General features: G+C 31.7%; 3 protein-coding genes across 4 annotated transcripts; 2 read left to right on the forward strand and 1 right to left on the reverse strand.

Moving 5' to 3' along the window:
• Window positions 1-1642: 1642 nt before the first annotated feature.
• LOC109807399 (uncharacterized) lies at window positions 1643-7901 on the forward strand. Its single transcript, XM_020369919.3, has 8 exons — window positions 1643-1825; window positions 2108-2739; window positions 2964-3152; window positions 3389-3480; window positions 4948-5007; window positions 5123-5192; window positions 6640-6843; window positions 7376-7901. Exons 2-8 carry the CDS (start codon window positions 2128-2130, stop codon window positions 7778-7780), a joined length of 1632 nt encoding a protein of 543 aa, XP_020225508.1. The 5' UTR covers window positions 1643-1825; window positions 2108-2127; the 3' UTR covers window positions 7781-7901.
• Window positions 7902-8333: 432 nt separating this feature from the next.
• LOC109790374 (two-pore potassium channel 3) lies at window positions 8334-11719 on the forward strand. The gene is made up of 2 exons (XM_020349517.3): window positions 8334-9586; window positions 11131-11719. Exons 1-2 carry the CDS (start codon window positions 8652-8654, stop codon window positions 11273-11275), a joined length of 1080 nt encoding a protein of 359 aa, XP_020205106.1. The 5' UTR covers window positions 8334-8651; the 3' UTR covers window positions 11276-11719.
• A 507-nt stretch (window positions 11720-12226) lies between these two features.
• Window positions 12227-16135, reverse strand: LOC109788573 (forkhead-associated domain protein). 2 transcript variants are annotated; one of them, XM_020347339.3, is made up of 5 exons: window positions 15919-16135; window positions 15287-15486; window positions 13350-13822; window positions 13095-13168; window positions 12227-12452 (listed from the first exon to the last, which is right to left on the reverse strand). In XM_020347339.3, exons 1-4 carry the CDS (start codon window positions 16091-16093, stop codon window positions 13132-13134), a joined length of 885 nt encoding a protein of 294 aa, XP_020202928.1. In that variant the 5' UTR covers window positions 16094-16135; the 3' UTR covers window positions 12227-12452; window positions 13095-13131. The 2 variants fall into 2 exon arrangements, with proteins under 2 accessions (XP_020202928.1, XP_020202922.1); XM_020347333.3 differs by lacking the exon at window positions 12227-12452 and having other exon boundaries at window positions 12525-13168; window positions 15919-16133.
• Between the last annotated feature and the right edge of the window lie 2207 nt (window positions 16136-18342).

Raw genomic sequence — 18342 nt, forward strand, 5'->3', positions numbered from 1 at the left:
TCGAGAAAGCAAATGCTGTAAAATTTAAATTTTTAGTTATACTAAAAAAATAAGGATATTCAATTATCTTTTATTTTTTCTCTTCCTAATGAATAAATTCATATATTGATATGTTATTCTTCTATAGTAATTTAGTGAATAATAAATTAAGTTTCTTACTGCAAAAGTTTTAATTAATTTTAATTTTTAACGATAAATGAAATTAACTAAATTATCAATATATTTTTTTATAAAGAAAAATCTCTTCTTAGAATTTCACTCGAGATCGTGGCGTAGTTTCTTTTTCTAACCAAGAGAAATATAAAAAAAAATAATGAAAAATATAGGATAAATTATTCTTTTTTCTTTATCTTATTTATTAAAATTAATTTTGATCATTTATCTTTTAAAATTTTTATTTTCATTTTTTATCTCTTAAATCTCGATCAATTTAATCATTTTGAAATAATGATTGTTTTTAATTTTGTGTAAGGATGACAAAAATACTCGCACCCGCAAATATCTGTAAGTAAAATTCGATACGGATAATAAATGGATAGATTAAATGGGTACTCGCAGATAATGGAGATAGATAATTTTTTACCCGTTTATAAATGGGGCGAGGGTGGGTATGATGATATCTATATCCGCGGGTACCTATATAATAATATTTATTAAATATCTTAATTATTCTTGTACCACATAACCCTAAAATTACACTCTCATCTTATTTTCTTTCCATAGAATTATGTTGGATATAATTTGATTAATTTTCTAGCTTTGATTGGACCAATAAGATTTATGTATTTTAAGTTATTTACTTACGTTTGAAATTATGAGATTAGATTATTATAGTTTTGTGATATGAGACTTTCACTTACTTGTGTAAGATTAATTTATTTTAAGTTATTGAATATCTTTCATTTTTATTATTATTTCAACAGAATTAACGTTAAATACAAATTTAAAATTAGCATTAAATTTTTATTTTTAATATTTCAATGATATTAAATATAAATTTAAAATTATTTGTAATATAATTTTTTTAATTTCTTAAAAAATTTATAAGTATATATGAATATCCGTGAGTATTCAAGAAATTCATGAATACCCACTTAAATGAGCCAATTTTCATATAGCGAGACAGATACGAGTTTATTATTACCCGCTTCCATGGGACCCATTGTCATTCCGTTTTGTAACATAATTTTAAATTTTTTTTATTGATCTAAAACTTGAAATTTGTCTTATCAAATTTACTTGTAAGAAAATTATCTTATGCAACTAAAATTCGAATAAAATATTATAAATATTACAAAAATTATATAAAAAAATTCAAAAAAAAAACATTATTTCATATATCTGACATTTTTTTAATCCAATTTTCACTATTTTTTATAAATTTTTTTATCTGAACGTTAATTAAATTTTATAATTTTTATATAGTCTAATATTATAAATTTCATCTCTTCATTTAATTAAAAATTGATTCAAAATTATTTTATAAAATTAAAAATTATTATTATTATTTAGGAATGATGAAATTAATCCAAATATAAAAAGTAAAAAATGAATATTTAACGTATAAAAGATTAAAATGAATTAAAAAATAAGATAAAAGTAATTTAGTAAAAAAAAATAATGAAAAATTGGAAGTGAAAATAACGTTGTGTGCGTGAGCGTGACCGCGACCATGACCATTGTGGCGGTTCTCTTGGTCTTCTTCTTCTCGTCTCTCCAATAAAATCCTTCGCTTCTGTGGTTCCTGCTATGCGTCTTTTCCTCATTCCCTCTCCATTTTCAATTCCTCAACAATTAATAATATTCCAATCAAACCACAACTAACGTACGTGTCCCTCGTTCACGTTCTCATTTGCGTTGCATGTCGTTTTCATTTCTGTATTTTGCATAATCCAAATTCAAATCATAATAATAATACTTCTACATGCAGACATTGCATTAATGTTTATGGTAACAAATCCTTAGTAGCAACCTTGTGATTGATATTGATTTAATTAGTCTAATCTCTCAGGTTTTGATTTGCCATGTGTATTGAATCATCATCGTGTTCAACTTTTCATTATTTGTTCCTAATTTTTTATGCTTCTGCTGCTGCTATTTTAATTAGCATTTGATTCTCCCATATCAATGGTAGTGGAGACTCTAGTTCCTCTTCTTGAGGGCGACATGCGAGGCGTGAATGAAGGTCATTCAGCTCCGCTTTGCAGTGGGAATCTCAAAACACGGTCTTCCTCAAGAGATAACATGCAGGGTGCGGAACTCTGGACTAATGGACTTATTTGTGCTTTTGAATTCGTGAGGGGAAGGGGACCTACCAAGAACAAGGGGTTTCAAGGCAATCAAAGTGGAAACATTTTGCATGAATCAGATGGAGATGATTTGGGTGACCAGGATCACCAGCCAGCGCCACCTCATTTCTATTGCAAAGAGGGTCTTCCAAGGAGTTATTGGAGGCCAATTGGTTGGGATAGAATTTCGGAACTTGTCCAGGAAATGCATGATAATGATACAAAGCCGTTTGATTTCAAAGATGATGAGAGTGATGTTCCTGTTGCAATTGTAGCAACTCCTTACTGGGAATGGCCGGTGGGGCCCACTTGGTGGTGTCATTTGGATGCTGCTGATCCATTTGTTACTGCATGGTTTGGTAGTTCTCGCTGGTTGCATCCCGCTATCAGCATTGCTTTGCAAGAAGAAAGTAGGTTAATAAGTGATCGAATGAAACACCTTCTGTATGAGGTAAGGTAATTGAAAAAACTAATGAGCGATATTAAAGAGCGAAATATGCTAATTTTTATTTTAGAAAAATCAATTTGCTGTTACCATTTTGCAAATGGGTGTCTTCCAGAAACATCTTATTAGCTGCTGCGCCTCTTTCTGTAAAATAAATGACTCAATGTATAAGTTAAAAGCCATTGGATTTTGTAAAATAATCTTTTAACTATTAGTGTTTATTTTAATAGGTACCAGTTCGAGTTGCTGGAGGATTATTATTTGAACTTCTAGGGCAGTCTGCTGGTGATCCGTTAGCTGAGGAAGACGACATTCCCATTGTCTTACGGGCATGGCAGGCACAAAACTTTTTGGTGACTGCTTTGCATGTTAAGGGCTCAGCATCAAAGATCAACGTGTTAGGTATTTTAGAAGTTCAGGTTTGTTAGTCTGTTTCCCCCTCATTAATCAGACAGACAGATATCTAATCATTGAAATTTATTAAAATTAATTGGAGATGTTAATTCATTACATAATAATAAATAGAATGCATGAGATTCATGGAGTTCTGAGAGTAACTATAGAAGATTGAAATCCTTAATCAAAGAATGATTCTGCCAGAAGCATAAGTCTCTTACTATTTTTGTTCTGACTTGCCTTCAACTATGTTATACAGGAACTGCTGGCTGCTGGAGGTGCTAACATACCACGCAGCATTCACGATGTTGTAGCACACCTAGCTTGTCGACTTGCCAGATGGGATGATAGGTTTTGTATTATTTACGTTTTCTTACCAAATTACAATTAGATTTTTTAATTGGTTTCCCTGTTGACAATGATGCTTTTCCCTTTAATTAGTATTTTAATTTTGTTTTCTTCCACTGTGAATTCTATATGTGACCTCCATATATTACATAAGCATAATCTTGATTGAATCTGTTGGAAATGGTGTAACTAAATTTCACCTGAACTATGAATATCCAAATTGCTAAGCAACGGGTGTTGTTGCTTTTAGACCACGTTATTTATTAAGGTAAAGTGTACGAGGATTGTGATGCTTCAATTTAAATTTTAAATCTTTCTTGTGGATTATATCTCAAATGCAAGCATATATATAATACTTATATATATATACACATATATATACATACATAAATATATATATATAAACTGTTTCTAAGATCAACTAGTTAGATAAGATTAAATTTAAATTACACATAGAATGGAGCAAAAAATATATTTTAATGAATATATGAATAAAAGAGTATATGTCAATTTTTGGGAGAATGTATGGAATTTTACCTGCTTGTTACTCAGAATTATTTAAGGAAAATGATACATGAATCTGGTGGATAACACGTTAAGACCAAATGTATGAAGTTCAAAATATGATTTGAGTTTTCTGAGATTGTTGCAACTGGAGCTTCAACAGTTCAACTACTATTTGCAGTTGGCTATTCCTTTTCATAGCCGACAGTCATATCATATGCATATATGCTAATAAAGAGAAACATACCTTGTGACATGATGAAGCTACCATGTTGCATGTGAAGTGGAAATTATCTATAATAGTCAGTAAAAGGATTTTTATCCTCTTCATGGAGGTGAAGATTCTCTGAATCCCCGTAAGTCATCACAACCAGTTACTTTTGATTGGAATTTGGAAGGTACACATTTTCCTCTTGAAAGGCATGAATAGTGTGAAACTAGGTGTAAGAAACCGATGACTTGCCATGAAATAATAAAAAGAAAGGAATTGAACAGAGGAAGATACAATCCCCCTTTTTATTCTTCCTGACTACTGTAAAAATCCTGTTCAATCACAGGCTATATTTTAGTTTTTGCAACTCAAAATTAGACTTTTTCCCCATAGATACTTCTTTTTTGGGCATCAGATTGGGTAGTTGGCCTAATGGATTTAGCTCTAGTATTAATTTAAGGACGTGTTTTGTGTTTCATTTGATATATTTAGACTGAATCTGGTTTTCACTGTGTCCTCGTTTCTCTTGATAACAATATTCTCTGAAACTGATTAATTTTGCATTCTTAAAATCTGAGGCTGTTATAACTTATTATCGTACAGGCAATATTATGGTAAATATAAAAGCTTTGGATCTTTATGAGTGATTTACTTTTTAACATTCTATTGTGATCTAAAATCATACTTTGTTGGGATCACTATTGAATATGCAGTATCATCATGGGTATTTATCACTAATACCTATGATATCATAGGTTGTTTCGTAAACACATCTTTGGGGCTGCCGATGAAGTTGAATTGATGTTTATGAACAGGTGATTGCATGTGCTTTGGACATTATATATAAGATTTAAGAAGTTTAACATGGGTGGGCATTTTATCATTTTTTGTTCGTAACTTGGATGCATATTGTTCTTTCCTTCCTGGTAGGAGGAACCATGAAGATTTGCATCTGTTCACTATAATACTGAACCAAGAAATTACAAGATTATCGACCCAGGTAATTATGCAGATTACAGCATGACTAATACTGTATTGGTAGAGTCTGCTATAAACTTATAATAGTTTTGGGACTTCTATTGCTGTTGCCTTGCTGATTATGCTGGAGTTTTATATTCATAAAGGAAAAAACATTAATTGGAAGTTGTGATGTGATTCTTAATTTTTATATCAACTAACAATGTGCTTCTGAGTGATTGGTTCATTTTGTTACTCCCTTTTCTAAGTGGGTTACAATAAGAGTCAATGGAACTTTTTCTTCCTCCATTAATTAAATTATTTGTAGCATGAAGTGACAGAAAAAGAATAAAGGAAAAAAAATGGTTATGAATAAAAGGGAGGATGATACTATAAATATTCATCGAACATAAAACCCAAAAATCATTGGAAACTATTGAGCTATATCATGAAGTTCTCAGCTGTTTTAAATGTGACTCGGAAATGGTGATTTTATTAATAGCTAAACTTGCTTGGTTTTTTGGGACACCAACTCTAATACTGACATGACACCTCAACACAATTAAAGTCTAAAAGAAGACACGATATATATATATAATATATATATGTGTGTGTATATATTTATGTGTGTGTGTATATCATAAAAAAAATTACTAAATTGAATAATATTTTGTAATTAAGAGACATCATTATCATTCAAAAGGAAATTACACAACACTATAACTTTGTTGCTTTACATAAAAAAATTAACTAACAACTTGCTAAGATCTTTAATCAAGTCCCAAAAAAATACTTAAAAAAGGAAAATAGGAAATTTATTTATTATGATTCTATTTTTAACTTTAAAAAGATTGGTAAAAAAAGGTAAACTTGTCTATAACCGCGTCCGGCCATTTAAGATGTGTCCAAGTCATGTCGAAGCTGGATAAATTAAAAAAAAAAAAAAAAAAAAAAAAAAAAAACGCAAAATGTGTCTGACACGTGCCTATGGTGTGTCAGTGTTGGAGGAGTGTTGGACACCCCAACACCTCTGTTGTGTGTTAGTGCTTCCTAGGCTGGCGAGGAGGGTGTTTTAACTTCAATCCATAGTAGACTAGAAGTATAGCCCAGAAAAATGCTCAAATTAGTATTATTATATTCTTATTAAGTCAGCAGTTAATCCCCAATTATTTTTTGAAGTTTGAAGGTTAGATTGTCTGTTTCTTCATCTCTCAATGTCAGTGTCTTTTCAATATTGTTTCTTTTATTTGAAATGTATTTTAAAAATTTGTTACTTCCCTTGTCAGCATATGTACCTTGTTAAATAAAAATAAGAAATGCTGTAGAGAGCGATACTTACATATCACACAGCTTCATTGATTGCACTGCTCTAATCATTTAAGCTGACCAATATAAAAATGAGTGATTATGTAAAAAAAAATGGGGTACATAAGTAATTATATAAATTGTGTGCGAAAACACATCTATCTTTATCTTGTATGTCCTAACAGGTTATAAGAGTGAAATGGGCACTCCATGCAAGAGAGGAAATTGTTTTTGAACTTCTTCAACAGTTGAGAGGAAATGCAACAAGAGCGTTGCTGGAAGGAGTAATGAATGGTACGAGGGAAATGATTGAGGAGCAAGAAGCTGTTCGAGATCGCTTATTCACAATCCAAGATGTCATGCAAAGCACAGTCCGGGCATGGTTGCAGGTTTTCTGTAATTTTTACCGACTATTGAACTAGCTAACCTATAAGTTAGCAAGTTACAGATGTTTCATTGAATTCATTTATAATATGTACATAAGTTCATAAAGTAGCTATATAAACGTGCAAAAGATTTGGCATTAATTATTACTGGTGCATGATATTTTGTATCCAATTAGGGGAAAATGATAATGCACTTGGGTTGGCCTTTTTATCTTTGGAGGGCTAAAATAAGGATTAACTCTAATTTTTTGAATCAAGTTAAAAAGAAATTCTTTTACCATATTTACTTAATAATTGTCTTTCATATCGTTGTAGCATTCATAATGCAGACTAAAATTTGTAGCAGTAAACTAGGAGGATGTGTGTGTGTGCGTACATGTGTAGTATATAACAGTTAGAAGTATGTACATGATACTTGATGAAATTGTATAACTCTATATAGTGCTATAGTCTTGAGGAAATATAGAAAATAGATAGAGAATAAGGGAGTTTAATTTATTATGTCTAATAATCTCACTCTTCCTACTTATTTTAGGACAGAAGCCTCGCAGTTACCCATAATCTGGGAATATTTGGGGGTTGTGGCCTTGTTCTGTCCATCATCACCGGACTATTTGGCATAAATGTGGATGGAATACCTGGATCTTCAGGAAATCCTTATGCCTTTCTTCTATTCTCCGTGGCCCTCTTTGTGCTAGGGGTCGTGCTAATTGGAATTGGATTGCTTTATCTTGGGCTGAAAAAACCCATCATTGAAGAAAATGTTGCACTGAGAAAACTAGAGCTTCAAGAGCTAGTCAGGATGTTTGAACATGAAGCAGAAAGTCATGCGCAAGTACGAAAAACGCTGCCTCACAAAGATGTTCCTCGAACTGCATCAGTTAGGCAACGAAAGGGTGCAAAATATCGTCTCATGATGTCAAAGTTGTTCGGTCTCTAGATTGTTGTATAGCTATTTCATGGTTCAAGATTTACTCCTACGGATGATGTATCATGTTATGTCTTTGTAAAAAAAACAAAAAACAAAAAACAAAAACAAAAACAAAACTTTCCTTAGTCGATTTGACGAGAAATAATTTATCTCTTGAAATCTTTGGGTAATAATTTTTTGGTTGTTAGATGAAAATGATTACAAATGAATCTATAATTATCCTTTTCGTTTTTTAATATTAACAATGATTTTATCACTGAAGGAAATATACTGTATTACCTGTACACCTAATCTGTTTTATCATTATAATATCATGCACATTTACTTTACAGAGATATGAAATCATTTTTTTCTCTCCTTATTCATGATTCATCTAATCAATCAAATCACTTATTGCATTATAATATCAGTACCAGCAAGGAAAAGTAGATGTAACTAACTTTTTCCACTATTAGGATCCACTGTAGCTTGCCATAGCTCAGTCCTAGATTCCAAATGATGGGGCATACAATCAAGGGGTTCGTGTTCCACGTAGTTGGGGTAAATAGGAATATTTAATGGCAGCTGTATGGAATTTAGTGATTCTGTTCTAGTTGGGTATATAATATGAGACACTTCAATATTAGTAGTCCGTTAATTTAAGTTTAATTACAAATATTTGCAGACTCTTCTTATTAGAATAAAGTTTGTGCAAGGAAAGACATCAAACATTAAAATCAAAATTTGTCAACCTTCGCACGAACTCAGTTGACAGAAGCCATATGACTCTCAGCTGCACATACATGTAACCTCCATTCCTCTCTCTTGGTTTGACTAGTAGTTGAAAGAAGCTGCAATACTAGCTTGCGATCATTCTGTGATACATCAATCTGAATGCACCATGCAGGAGCACCTCCTGAGCCCTTGCTCCAGGAAAGAAGAAGCAGACTCACCAAACAGACCACCACTCAAGGAAGCCAAGAGTTCTTGTATTAACCTCATAGCCAACTTGTCCTTCAAGAAAGGGAAGATTATCCATCGCTCACGCTCTGCTCCGTCTGTATTATTCACTGACATGGGGGTAGATTTTCATGAGCCCTCTGAACCATATAAATCATCAACTTTAATAGTTAGGCTATCTTTTATCGGTGTTTTCTTGTATGTGGCAACTGGGGTTGCAGTTTACATGACTTCTGGGAGTTTCAAAGGCACTACCACTTTCAGGCCCGTAGATGCTGTGTACTTCACAATGGTAACTCTCTGCACTATTGGGTTTGGAGATATTGTTCCTGACTCCACGTTTACCAAGATCTTTACATGTGGTTTCATTTTGGTGGGTTTTGGATTTATTGGTTTTCTACTCAATGGATTGGTTGCATACATTTGTGATACACAAGAGGCATTCCTGTTGAGCATGATGGATGAGAATCGATACAAGAACATCCTCAGCACGTACATGGTTGATGAACAGAAAGGGAGAATGAGGATAAGAACCAAAGTATGTCTGGCTTTGGTTGTTGTCATTGGCTGCATTGCTATAGGAACAGTCACAGTGCATTATGCTGAGGACCTGAATTGGGCTGACAGTATTTATCTTTCCATGACTTCTGTTACAACGGTTGGTTATGGGGATTATTCTTTCAGAACTGTTATCGGAAGATGCTTTGCAATTATATGGCTCTTGGTAGGCACACTGGTAGTTGCCAGGGCACTTATATACCTCACTGAATATAGTATTCATAAGAGAAATCGTAAGATGGCAAAATGGGTTCTTCAGAAGAAGATAACCTTATCAGACTTAGCGGCTGCAGACCTTGATAATGATGGATCAATCAGGTATGCCTCAATGTTTGTAATCTCATATAAACTCTTTCCATGACCTTTTTACCACTTGAATAAATGAATTACAGCAGAATCAGTGCATTGGTTCCAAAGAGTTATAATTATAAGATGTCACGGCCTAATTAAAAGTAGGGGGTGTAAGCTGGTGCAGGTCGACCTCGACCTGTGATAACTCGTATACCCCTAAATTAAAAGCAGATTAGACAGAAACTTCGTAGCTAAAGCCTGTTTCAGTCACTTTGAAAATAAGAAATTGTAGGATAAATTAGGTCTGACGATAAATCAGTAAAGGGAACTCCTGACTATATCTGGTTCCTTGAACATTTTCTAGTTGTTTTAGCTTTATAAATCACCAATCAAAGCATAATGGGGACAGAAATCAAAGGACCCTCATCATCTCAGATCAACATTGATTGATATTGATATACCGGGGATGTGCATATACCATTTAGTCGTTTACCTCCACCTCGACGAAGGGATGTTTTATTTAAAATCTAGAAGAAATTCCCTATGAAAAAGAATCTAAAAGAAATTATCATGCGGTAAAACAGGATAAACAGCATCCTTCACTCTTGTCCCAACGCTCTCCTGTAAATTTGTACTTTTTTAAATGTTCTTTCCCATATCTTTTATGGCCTTATATTTAGGGGTGGAAAAAAAAATGAATTGGACTCATAAAAAACTACACCGAACCAAAAAAAAGAGTTTGACGAATTTAGTTCAGAAAAATTAGACTAAACTATTTTTTGTTTCACTACTTATACCGTAAAAATTTGAACTGAATTGAATTGTTTGGTGTTCTGAATTGAATTGTATTAGTGCTTTTAATTAAACTGTTTTGACCTATTTTATTTTATTTTTAATTTTTATTTTAAACTTACAAAAGGAAAATAATAAAAAATACTAGACCATACCATATAGGCCCAATAGTCTAATTCTTTTTCGAACCATTTTTTTTCAAAAATTGACCTACTGAGTTGGACCATTTTTTATACTTTTAATTTTAGCTTTTTTTAAAAAAATAGTTCAGTTTCTAAATAATTCAGTTTGGTTTAGTTACCAAATAATTCAATTCAATTTTTGATAAGATAGTTTAGTTTTTATAATTCAGATAGTTCAGTTCATTTTTTTACACTTCTACGTAAGGTTTCGCCCTCTTTAGTCGTTATTAAGTAATAGAATGAGCTTAGGAACTATCTGTAGCTGAATGACTGATGAAGGAACATGAACTCAGTTCAAATGGGTATGGGTTCTCAGGATTCATAATGACATGACTCCACTATGGTTGGTTTACAATGTCTTCGAACAATATATGTTCCAAAATAGACATTGAAGTGCAAATTTGAGAAAATGAGAAGGCAAATGTAACAAAAACATATTATCTGGTTAAGCCTGTAGCCTATAGGCCTCTATCCGCATGCAGAGACAATGCGGGAATTTTTAGTTTAATAGAGACTACTGAGTTATATTACTTCTATTCATTTTTCGTTGATCTTTTACTTTCATTCATTTTTGTTAACCATTTTACTTTGGTGCAGTAAGTCTGACTTTGTCATATACAAGCTTAAGCAAATGGGGAAGATTAGTGAAATAGACATTCTGCAGATAAGCAAACAATTTGATTCCTTGGAACATGGCATGTATGGCAAGATTACTCTTGCTGACCTCATGGAAACTGTTTAGTTCAAACATCTCTACTGAAAGGGCACAGCAGTATACGAAAGAGACTACCACTATTGTGTAGTGTCTCATGCTTGCAATCTTATCCCATGAATGGAGTGACTGTTTCTGCTACTAAAACCTTGATCATCATCAGGGCGAAAAGTCAACCTTAGTGTTAACGCATCTTTATTCTTTTTGATTTTTTGGTCAAAGCCAAAGGTGTCGCGTAAGGGATCAAACTGGTGACTGGTGACTACTCCCATATTTTATGAAAAGAAAATGGTGAAATAGCACTGGGTTCAGGCCTTGCCTGCAGTTACATCCTTTATACAATGGATGATTATTTTCCTGATCCTCTTGGATGTTACAAGTGTATTGAACATCATTACCAACCATTTGCTGTCACTTGCCCATACGCATGAAATATGAATGTTCAATGAATAGAAGCATTGGCCTTTACTTGCACCAATACTTGAAAATTGAAAAGCATAATGTCACGGGTGCCCATTATTATTCGTACTTTGTAGTGCTAGTTCTATTGGTTTCGTGATGTGATGTCATACTTCAACGTAAAAATAATACACAATTTGGATTCTTGTGGTACTATATTCTGAATAAATTTTACGTATGTTTCTGCCTCGCCACATCTCGGAGGTGGTGGGTTTGTGAGCAAGTGAATTTGTGATAACTTCTTGTAAATGGGATTTATAAAATTTCAATCCTTTTATTCATGGAGGCCTGAATTGAACAGGCCTTGCTTCAAACTAATACGTTCAAAACGTCAAGCATGGGACATTCAGATGCAAGAAAACTGCTGAAGGTGCTAGCATAACTAGCACATTAGTCCACAGAAATTTATGCAGTCTAGTTATGAATACATTTTTCGTTCTCAACATTCCACGAAGCATTTAATGCAAATTGCTTTTGTTTTGGTTACAAGTCTTTCTATAACAACTAGTTTGAAACTTGTAGTGACGATGCCAACGTTTTTCATAACAATTAGAGTACGCAAATTTAGGTTTGTAGCATACATCACCATAATAGAATAAGCAGCTAAAATAATAGCAATAATACTGAGGGAAAAAAAGAACACTGATTAATAAGTTAGTTTACTGTAAACACTTATCATGGCTATAGTGTAAACACGATTTACACAAGTCCATCAACAGAATAATTTCATCCATAGTTGCAGAAGTTCCTGATATCATAAGGTAGCAAGAATGCTTAATCTTCATATGAAGTATGCATAGATTGTGTAAACTCAAACACATAACGGGAATTGATGGTATTGCACGAATCAAATATATAAAATATGTGAATCATGGAAGAAGATTTAAAACTAAAAAAAAAAAGTCACACATCTGTAAGCCTGCCTGATACAAAGCAGATGCATGATTCAATTTCAATATCTAATTCCTCATGATGAACAATGGCAACAATAAGAACTTTAGGCGGTAACCTGCAGGGTAATTCTAAGGATGCTACATTACCTAACACAACCATCTCAGGGAATCCTCCAAAAATACTTCACTACTACGTTCATTTTTAGACAGAATAAGGTCAGAGAATTTTGAAATGCAAGTTAAAGAGATGGAAAAGCAGCTTCACTAGGCTATCCTTAGTCCTTGGGCAATTTTCTCAATCTGCTGCTCCTCCATGACCAAATAGACGATTGCAGGTTGGAAAGAATAGTGATAAATCAAGACAACAACACCTCTTCTCATTTTAATAAAATAATAATAAGCATCTCAAATGTTCTTTCTTGTTTCCACATTAAGTGATTAAGGAATACAGGAAAATTGTGGCAGACATTTTTTTTACGACTGAAGTTAGTTCTCACCTGGAAGCAATAGACGAGTTGAGCAAAACGAAATTGATCATATCCTCAGTTTTGTCTCCTTGGTACTTTTAATTCTGTGAGTTCAGAAATTTGAAAAAGTGTTGCATTACTTTTTCTTTATTATTTTCTCTTAATATGAATATTCATAACAATAATTCAAAATCATTAGAGAGCACCTATTGTAAAAATATTTTTATAGTTAAATCTTCAAAGGAGACAATAAGAATTATGCTTTGATAAATCAAAGTGTTGTACCTCTGTCTAATGCCATGGATGCTCTCAAGGAGTTCAATTGTTTGTTGCAACCTGGAATTATTTGGTCTATCTTCATTATCCAGTACCAAGGTAGAGACATTCAAAACAGTAACTAGTTCAGCTTCAATTTCACTGAGCTTTTGATCTATATGTTCCATGAAATCCTCGTAAGAGGATATTTCTGACAAGTTTCTGGCTATGTTGTCTTCATTTGAACTGCCGATACTAAGGGATTCTAGAAGATTCTGAGTTTCCTTATCCTCCACAGGATTACCTTCACTTTCAATAGAAAGTTGCACATCTTGAATATCGCTGAATTTCATCATATAAGGATCCGAGTTGTCCTTAGTAAAATATTTTTGAACTTCCTCCTTTGGAGCAATAATTCGAACTGGACTTGAAGCATTTTCTGTTGTGTCTTCAATGCTCACATTAATATTTCCAATTAGCTGACTTTCTTTCAAAGATATTGCCTGAAACCACAATAGGTTTCTTTCATTATACAGTTAATAAAATATGAACAATTTAACTAAAGAAAGAGTTGCATACAGAGTGGGAGAGACAACGAAAAAGAGAGAGAGAGAGAGAGAGAGAGAGAGAATAAACATTATACATAGACACAAACCAAAAAAAATCATTTAAAATACATGAGATATTCAACATTAACAGTCAGGGTTGATAGGTATAGTTATGCCCATCAGTGAGTAAAACACCCAAATACAGATTTAAGATAGAAAATTTGAGACCATCATTGCTGGTAAGCATTAATTTTATTTTTTTTATATAAATTTCACTTACATAAAGGTTATATGAGTCTAAAAATCATAATTGCCTAATGGGGATATATGAAATCCTAGTACATAGTTTTTCAACTTATGAGTTTTGTAGCAAAACCCAATTATCTAATGTAAGCAGCGTATGCTTTTATGTATTTAGAACTGGTTAATAAATGCCATTGTACAAACTATATAAATCTATACAAGCCAAGGAGAGCTATATAGACCATTATGTTGGGGTTTGCCTATGGAACTCTTCATTTCCAGACCAAGCAAAAACAAGGAAAATTGATGCCTTTCAAATAATTTGTGACAAGTAAATTCAAAAGCAGTTTAGTTTGTTGCAATATTGAAGTTAATCCGACCTCATCCATCAATTGTCTTCCAAGACACTGATATCTCAATGATTTCAAGAAGTAACCCAGTTTTCATCATCACTTTCTATAAAAGATGTTGGTTGCAATTCTTTGATTTCAAATGGTTCTATATACAACCAATTCTAAAACAAATTTTTAAAGGGTGTACAGAAGGATTTTTTTCTAAGTGCCTTGATCATGTTATATGAAAATAACAAATTGTAATTTTTTTTATTTTTGATAGCTAACACAATTTTATCACTGAGGATGGTGAAAGTCCAAAATTCCACCATATAGTCATGCCATTGCAGCCAATTGTCCCGCCATAGAAGGCCTCCCTTCACAAATTTCCTATGGCAGTTGACAAAAAATCTGCTACGTAATAATAATGAATTTTATATAAGAAAATAATACTTTATATATAAATAACTTAAACAAATCGGATGAGAATTGGGAATCCTCCTCAAATGAGCACAGGGAACAAATTGATATATGCAGACAGAAGAAAACAATAGCTTGAGAGGACTACACAGTCCCTTCTGCAGGTGCTCATGCCTCTCTACTTGTAAATAAGTAACGACTTTTGCACAAATACTTGAGATAAATCCCTCCCTCAAACATATTGGCCATGCATTACATTAAGAAACTAACACGCAGAAGAGATGAACAATTCATAACTTAGATAACAGAGCTGTTCTCTCTCAATGTATTGATATTCATGATAACAATGACATCATTGTGATTATGATAACTGTGAACATAATACTACAATAGTACTCATGAATTCACAACGAATTGAGTTTACCTCACTTAGCTTCGTGGAAAGCTCATCAAGCAACTCAATGCGTCTTTTAGACTTGTCTAAAGCCTGCAGCACCTTCTTCCTCTGAAAAAGCATTTCCCTTGCATAATTTTCATCCCCCTTTTGAATGCTTATAGCCGCTTGTTTTTGAAGCTTCTCTGCAGCCTCTGACAATCGTAGAAGCCTCAATCTCGCATTAGTTGCTGTTAACCACAACAAACAATTAGTTTTATACTAATCCCTTATCAGTTATCATCCCCTCACTTTCTCTTCCATCGCATCTCCACCTCAATTTCTTGCTTTTTCATCCTATCATATTCGCATGCTCTATCTAATTTTTTCTTTTTCTTCGTTCAATCTCAATACACCCACATTTTGGGGGTGTACATTTATAATCACTCTTTAGTCTTTACAATATTTCAATTCATGCATCAATCCTGAATCTTTACTTCACGAACCCTTTAGTCTGCAGTTCAATTTTAATTTCTTTTTTTTTTTTTGTAAGAATTGTAATGAAAGAGTAAAAAATGAAAACCTATATATTGATGGGAGTGACTGTAATGGGCGTTTATGAGGGAAAAAAAATGGTATTGAAAGTAAGTGAGAATGAAATTGAGTATGAGAGAGAGAGGTACCCTTAGTTGTGGTGGCTTGAGCCTCTGCATGAAGGTGATCAAGTTGAGAACGTAGTTGCTCAGTGTTGATGGTTGAAGAAGAGCAGCACGTGATGGTGGGTCTCCATGAACATGAAGGAACACCCATAGCCATAGGCATAGCCATAGCTTTTACTCTAACACAGTTCCACATCATCCTTTCACACAACAAAGTTAGACTTGCACACGAGTCAAATTAAATTTGGGTGAATTAAAATACAATTTTGGTTCTTATTTTTTTATTTTTTTTAGAATACTTGTTCTAATTTTTATTTTTTTTATAATACCTCAAATTTTTTTATAGAAAAAAGTTTATATTTAGTGTCCGAATGATTGAATGGTATTAGAAAATTTTTGCTATATGTGATTTTCCCCCTACTTTTGGGTAAAATGTAAAGACAATCAGAGGTTGTCAGAGACATGACCTAACTATCGCTACCATTACATGTGATATACTGATATATGATATTGTTCCCTATTTTCTAGTTTCTAGTAAAATCTCAAGGCGAGTTCGTAGAAAATGACTTCTATCATTGCATGTCATCTATGATTATTCCCAATGTTTTTTTTTTTTTCATAAAATCTAAAAGCAATTTGACAAAAATAAGAAGTAAAATGACCCAACTACCCCTGATCTATGGTATTTTACAAAGTAATAAGAGGTTGGTAGAAAAATGACCTAACACCTCCTATCATTCATTGCATGTGATCTGATTTTTTTTTATAATATTTGTTATAGTTTTTATATTATTGCAATACCTTGATTTTTTAGAGGAGTTTATATATTTGCCTTGCTCACCCAGATGGTGGAATCTTTTTTCAAAATTATGGAAATAGGCAAGTTTTCAAAAAAAAAATTGAAAAGGGAGTAAGTTTTGGATACTTGTAGAACACAACTTGTCAATTTATATTTTTTTAATTGAAATATTAGAAGTCATGACTAAGAATATGATGATTGATTTTTTTTTCATTTTAAAAAAAATAAATTTGAAGTCGTTTTATATCACGGCTTTATTTTTTAATAAATTTACGTGTAATTTAAAATAAAAATATATATTAGATTAAATAAATTTGGAACTTTTTTCCCTAATTTTTACTAATCCATGATCCGATAAGATAAGCAAAGACAAATTGACATGATATTTTTAAGCTTGAAAACAAGAGTTTTGGGCCGCCCATGCAAAATCAACAAGCTGCCTAATGGGCTGGATCGGACCAATTTGGTTCATGATATATACACCTCCTTTTTTCTATAAGTACACCTCTTTTTAAAAAAATAATTAAAATTTTAAAATATTTTTAATTTTTTGTTTTAAATTTTTTAATTTTACATCCACAACATTTAATTTAGTATTTTTTTTCACATATTTTTCCTCCTTTTTCCAATTTTTACATGCACCTCCTTATTTTTCCTTTACTCCACCTATTTTAATAACATGTGAAAATTGAAAGAGAAAAAAAAAAGTGTGTGAATAAGAAGAAGAAAATAGCAAATTGAAAGTTAAAAGTGTAATTTTTTTTTAATTATAATATTTTATATATTTTAAAAAAAAAAGATGTGTACTTATAAAAAAAAAAAAAAGAAGGTATATATATATGAGCCAACCAATTTTAGTACTTTTATCATCTCTCGTAGGAAGTAATATGATTTACTTTAATTTTATAATCCTTCTTTATGTTAAAATTACTTACTCCATGTAAACTAAAAATATTTTTTTTAAGCTATAAACTAGTAAAAAAAAATAATTTTTTTTATTAGGTACGAAATATATACTTATTTTGTAAACAACTAATTTTTACAATAAAAACAAACGGATAACTTTTAGTAATATTTTTCTTTTAAATTACTTTTCTCTATTTATAAAACTCAAAATCAAAATTTTATTTAGTATGTTTGGATGGAGAATTTAAATAGAGTAATTTATTTATTTAAATAATTTCAAAATTTTTAAGGTGAAATACCTTGTTTGGATGGATAATTTATAAAGAATTTGAAATTCAAACATTTGTGAAATTTCTTGAAATAGTAGAATTTCAAATTCTCCTAAAAAAAGTAAGAATTTGAAATTCTTCATATTCTTTTTCTTCTTATTTCACTTATATATGTTATCTTATCTCTTATCTCTTCATGTTTTTAATTATTGAATATTCAAAAATATTTTTAAAATTATTAAATATTATCTAATATTAATTTTTTTAAAAATTATTAAATATTTAAAAATTTGCTAATATTTATTTTTATAAAATTTAATTTAAAAATTCTCAACATATAAATATACTTTTAAAATTAATTTTACCATGGTGGAATCAAATTATCATATCCAACCTAATAGTTTAAAATTTGATAAATTTGAATTAACTTATCCAAATAAAATATTTTAAAAATGATAGAAATTGAAATCAAAG

Source organism: Cajanus cajan, chromosome 9 (assembly GCF_000230855.2).
Source record: "Cajanus cajan strain Asha chromosome 9, NIPB_CcT2T_4, whole genome shotgun sequence".
NCBI lineage: Eukaryota > Viridiplantae > Streptophyta > Magnoliopsida > Fabales > Fabaceae > Cajanus > Cajanus cajan.

Bases quoted from the DNA above. Each gene is read 5' to 3' on its own strand.
- LOC109788573 (XM_020347339.3), bottom strand. From the start codon at position 16,093: ATGATGTGGAACTGTGTTAGAGTAAAAGCTATGGCTATGCCTATGGCT. The intron at 13,823-15,286 runs GTAAACTCAATT...TTGTGGTTTCAG, and splicing joins TTTCCACGAAGCTAAGTGAG to GCAATATCTTTGAAAGAAAG. The intron at 13,169-13,349 runs GTACAACACTTT...CTGAACTCACAG, and splicing joins ATCCATGGCATTAGACAGAG to AATTAAAAGTACCAAGGAGA.
- LOC109790374 (XM_020349517.3), top strand. From the start codon at position 8,652: ATGCAGGAGCACCTCCTGAGCCCTTGCTCCAGGAAAGAAGAAGCAGAC. The intron at 9,587-11,130 runs GTATGCCTCAAT...ACTTTGGTGCAG, and splicing joins GATAATGATGGATCAATCAG to TAAGTCTGACTTTGTCATAT.
- LOC109807399 (XM_020369919.3), top strand. From the start codon at position 2,128: ATGGTAGTGGAGACTCTAGTTCCTCTTCTTGAGGGCGACATGCGAGGC. The intron at 3,153-3,388 runs GTTTGTTAGTCT...TATGTTATACAG, and splicing joins TAGGTATTTTAGAAGTTCAG to GAACTGCTGGCTGCTGGAGG. The intron at 3,481-4,947 runs GTTTTGTATTAT...ATGATATCATAG, and splicing joins CTTGCCAGATGGGATGATAG to GTTGTTTCGTAAACACATCT.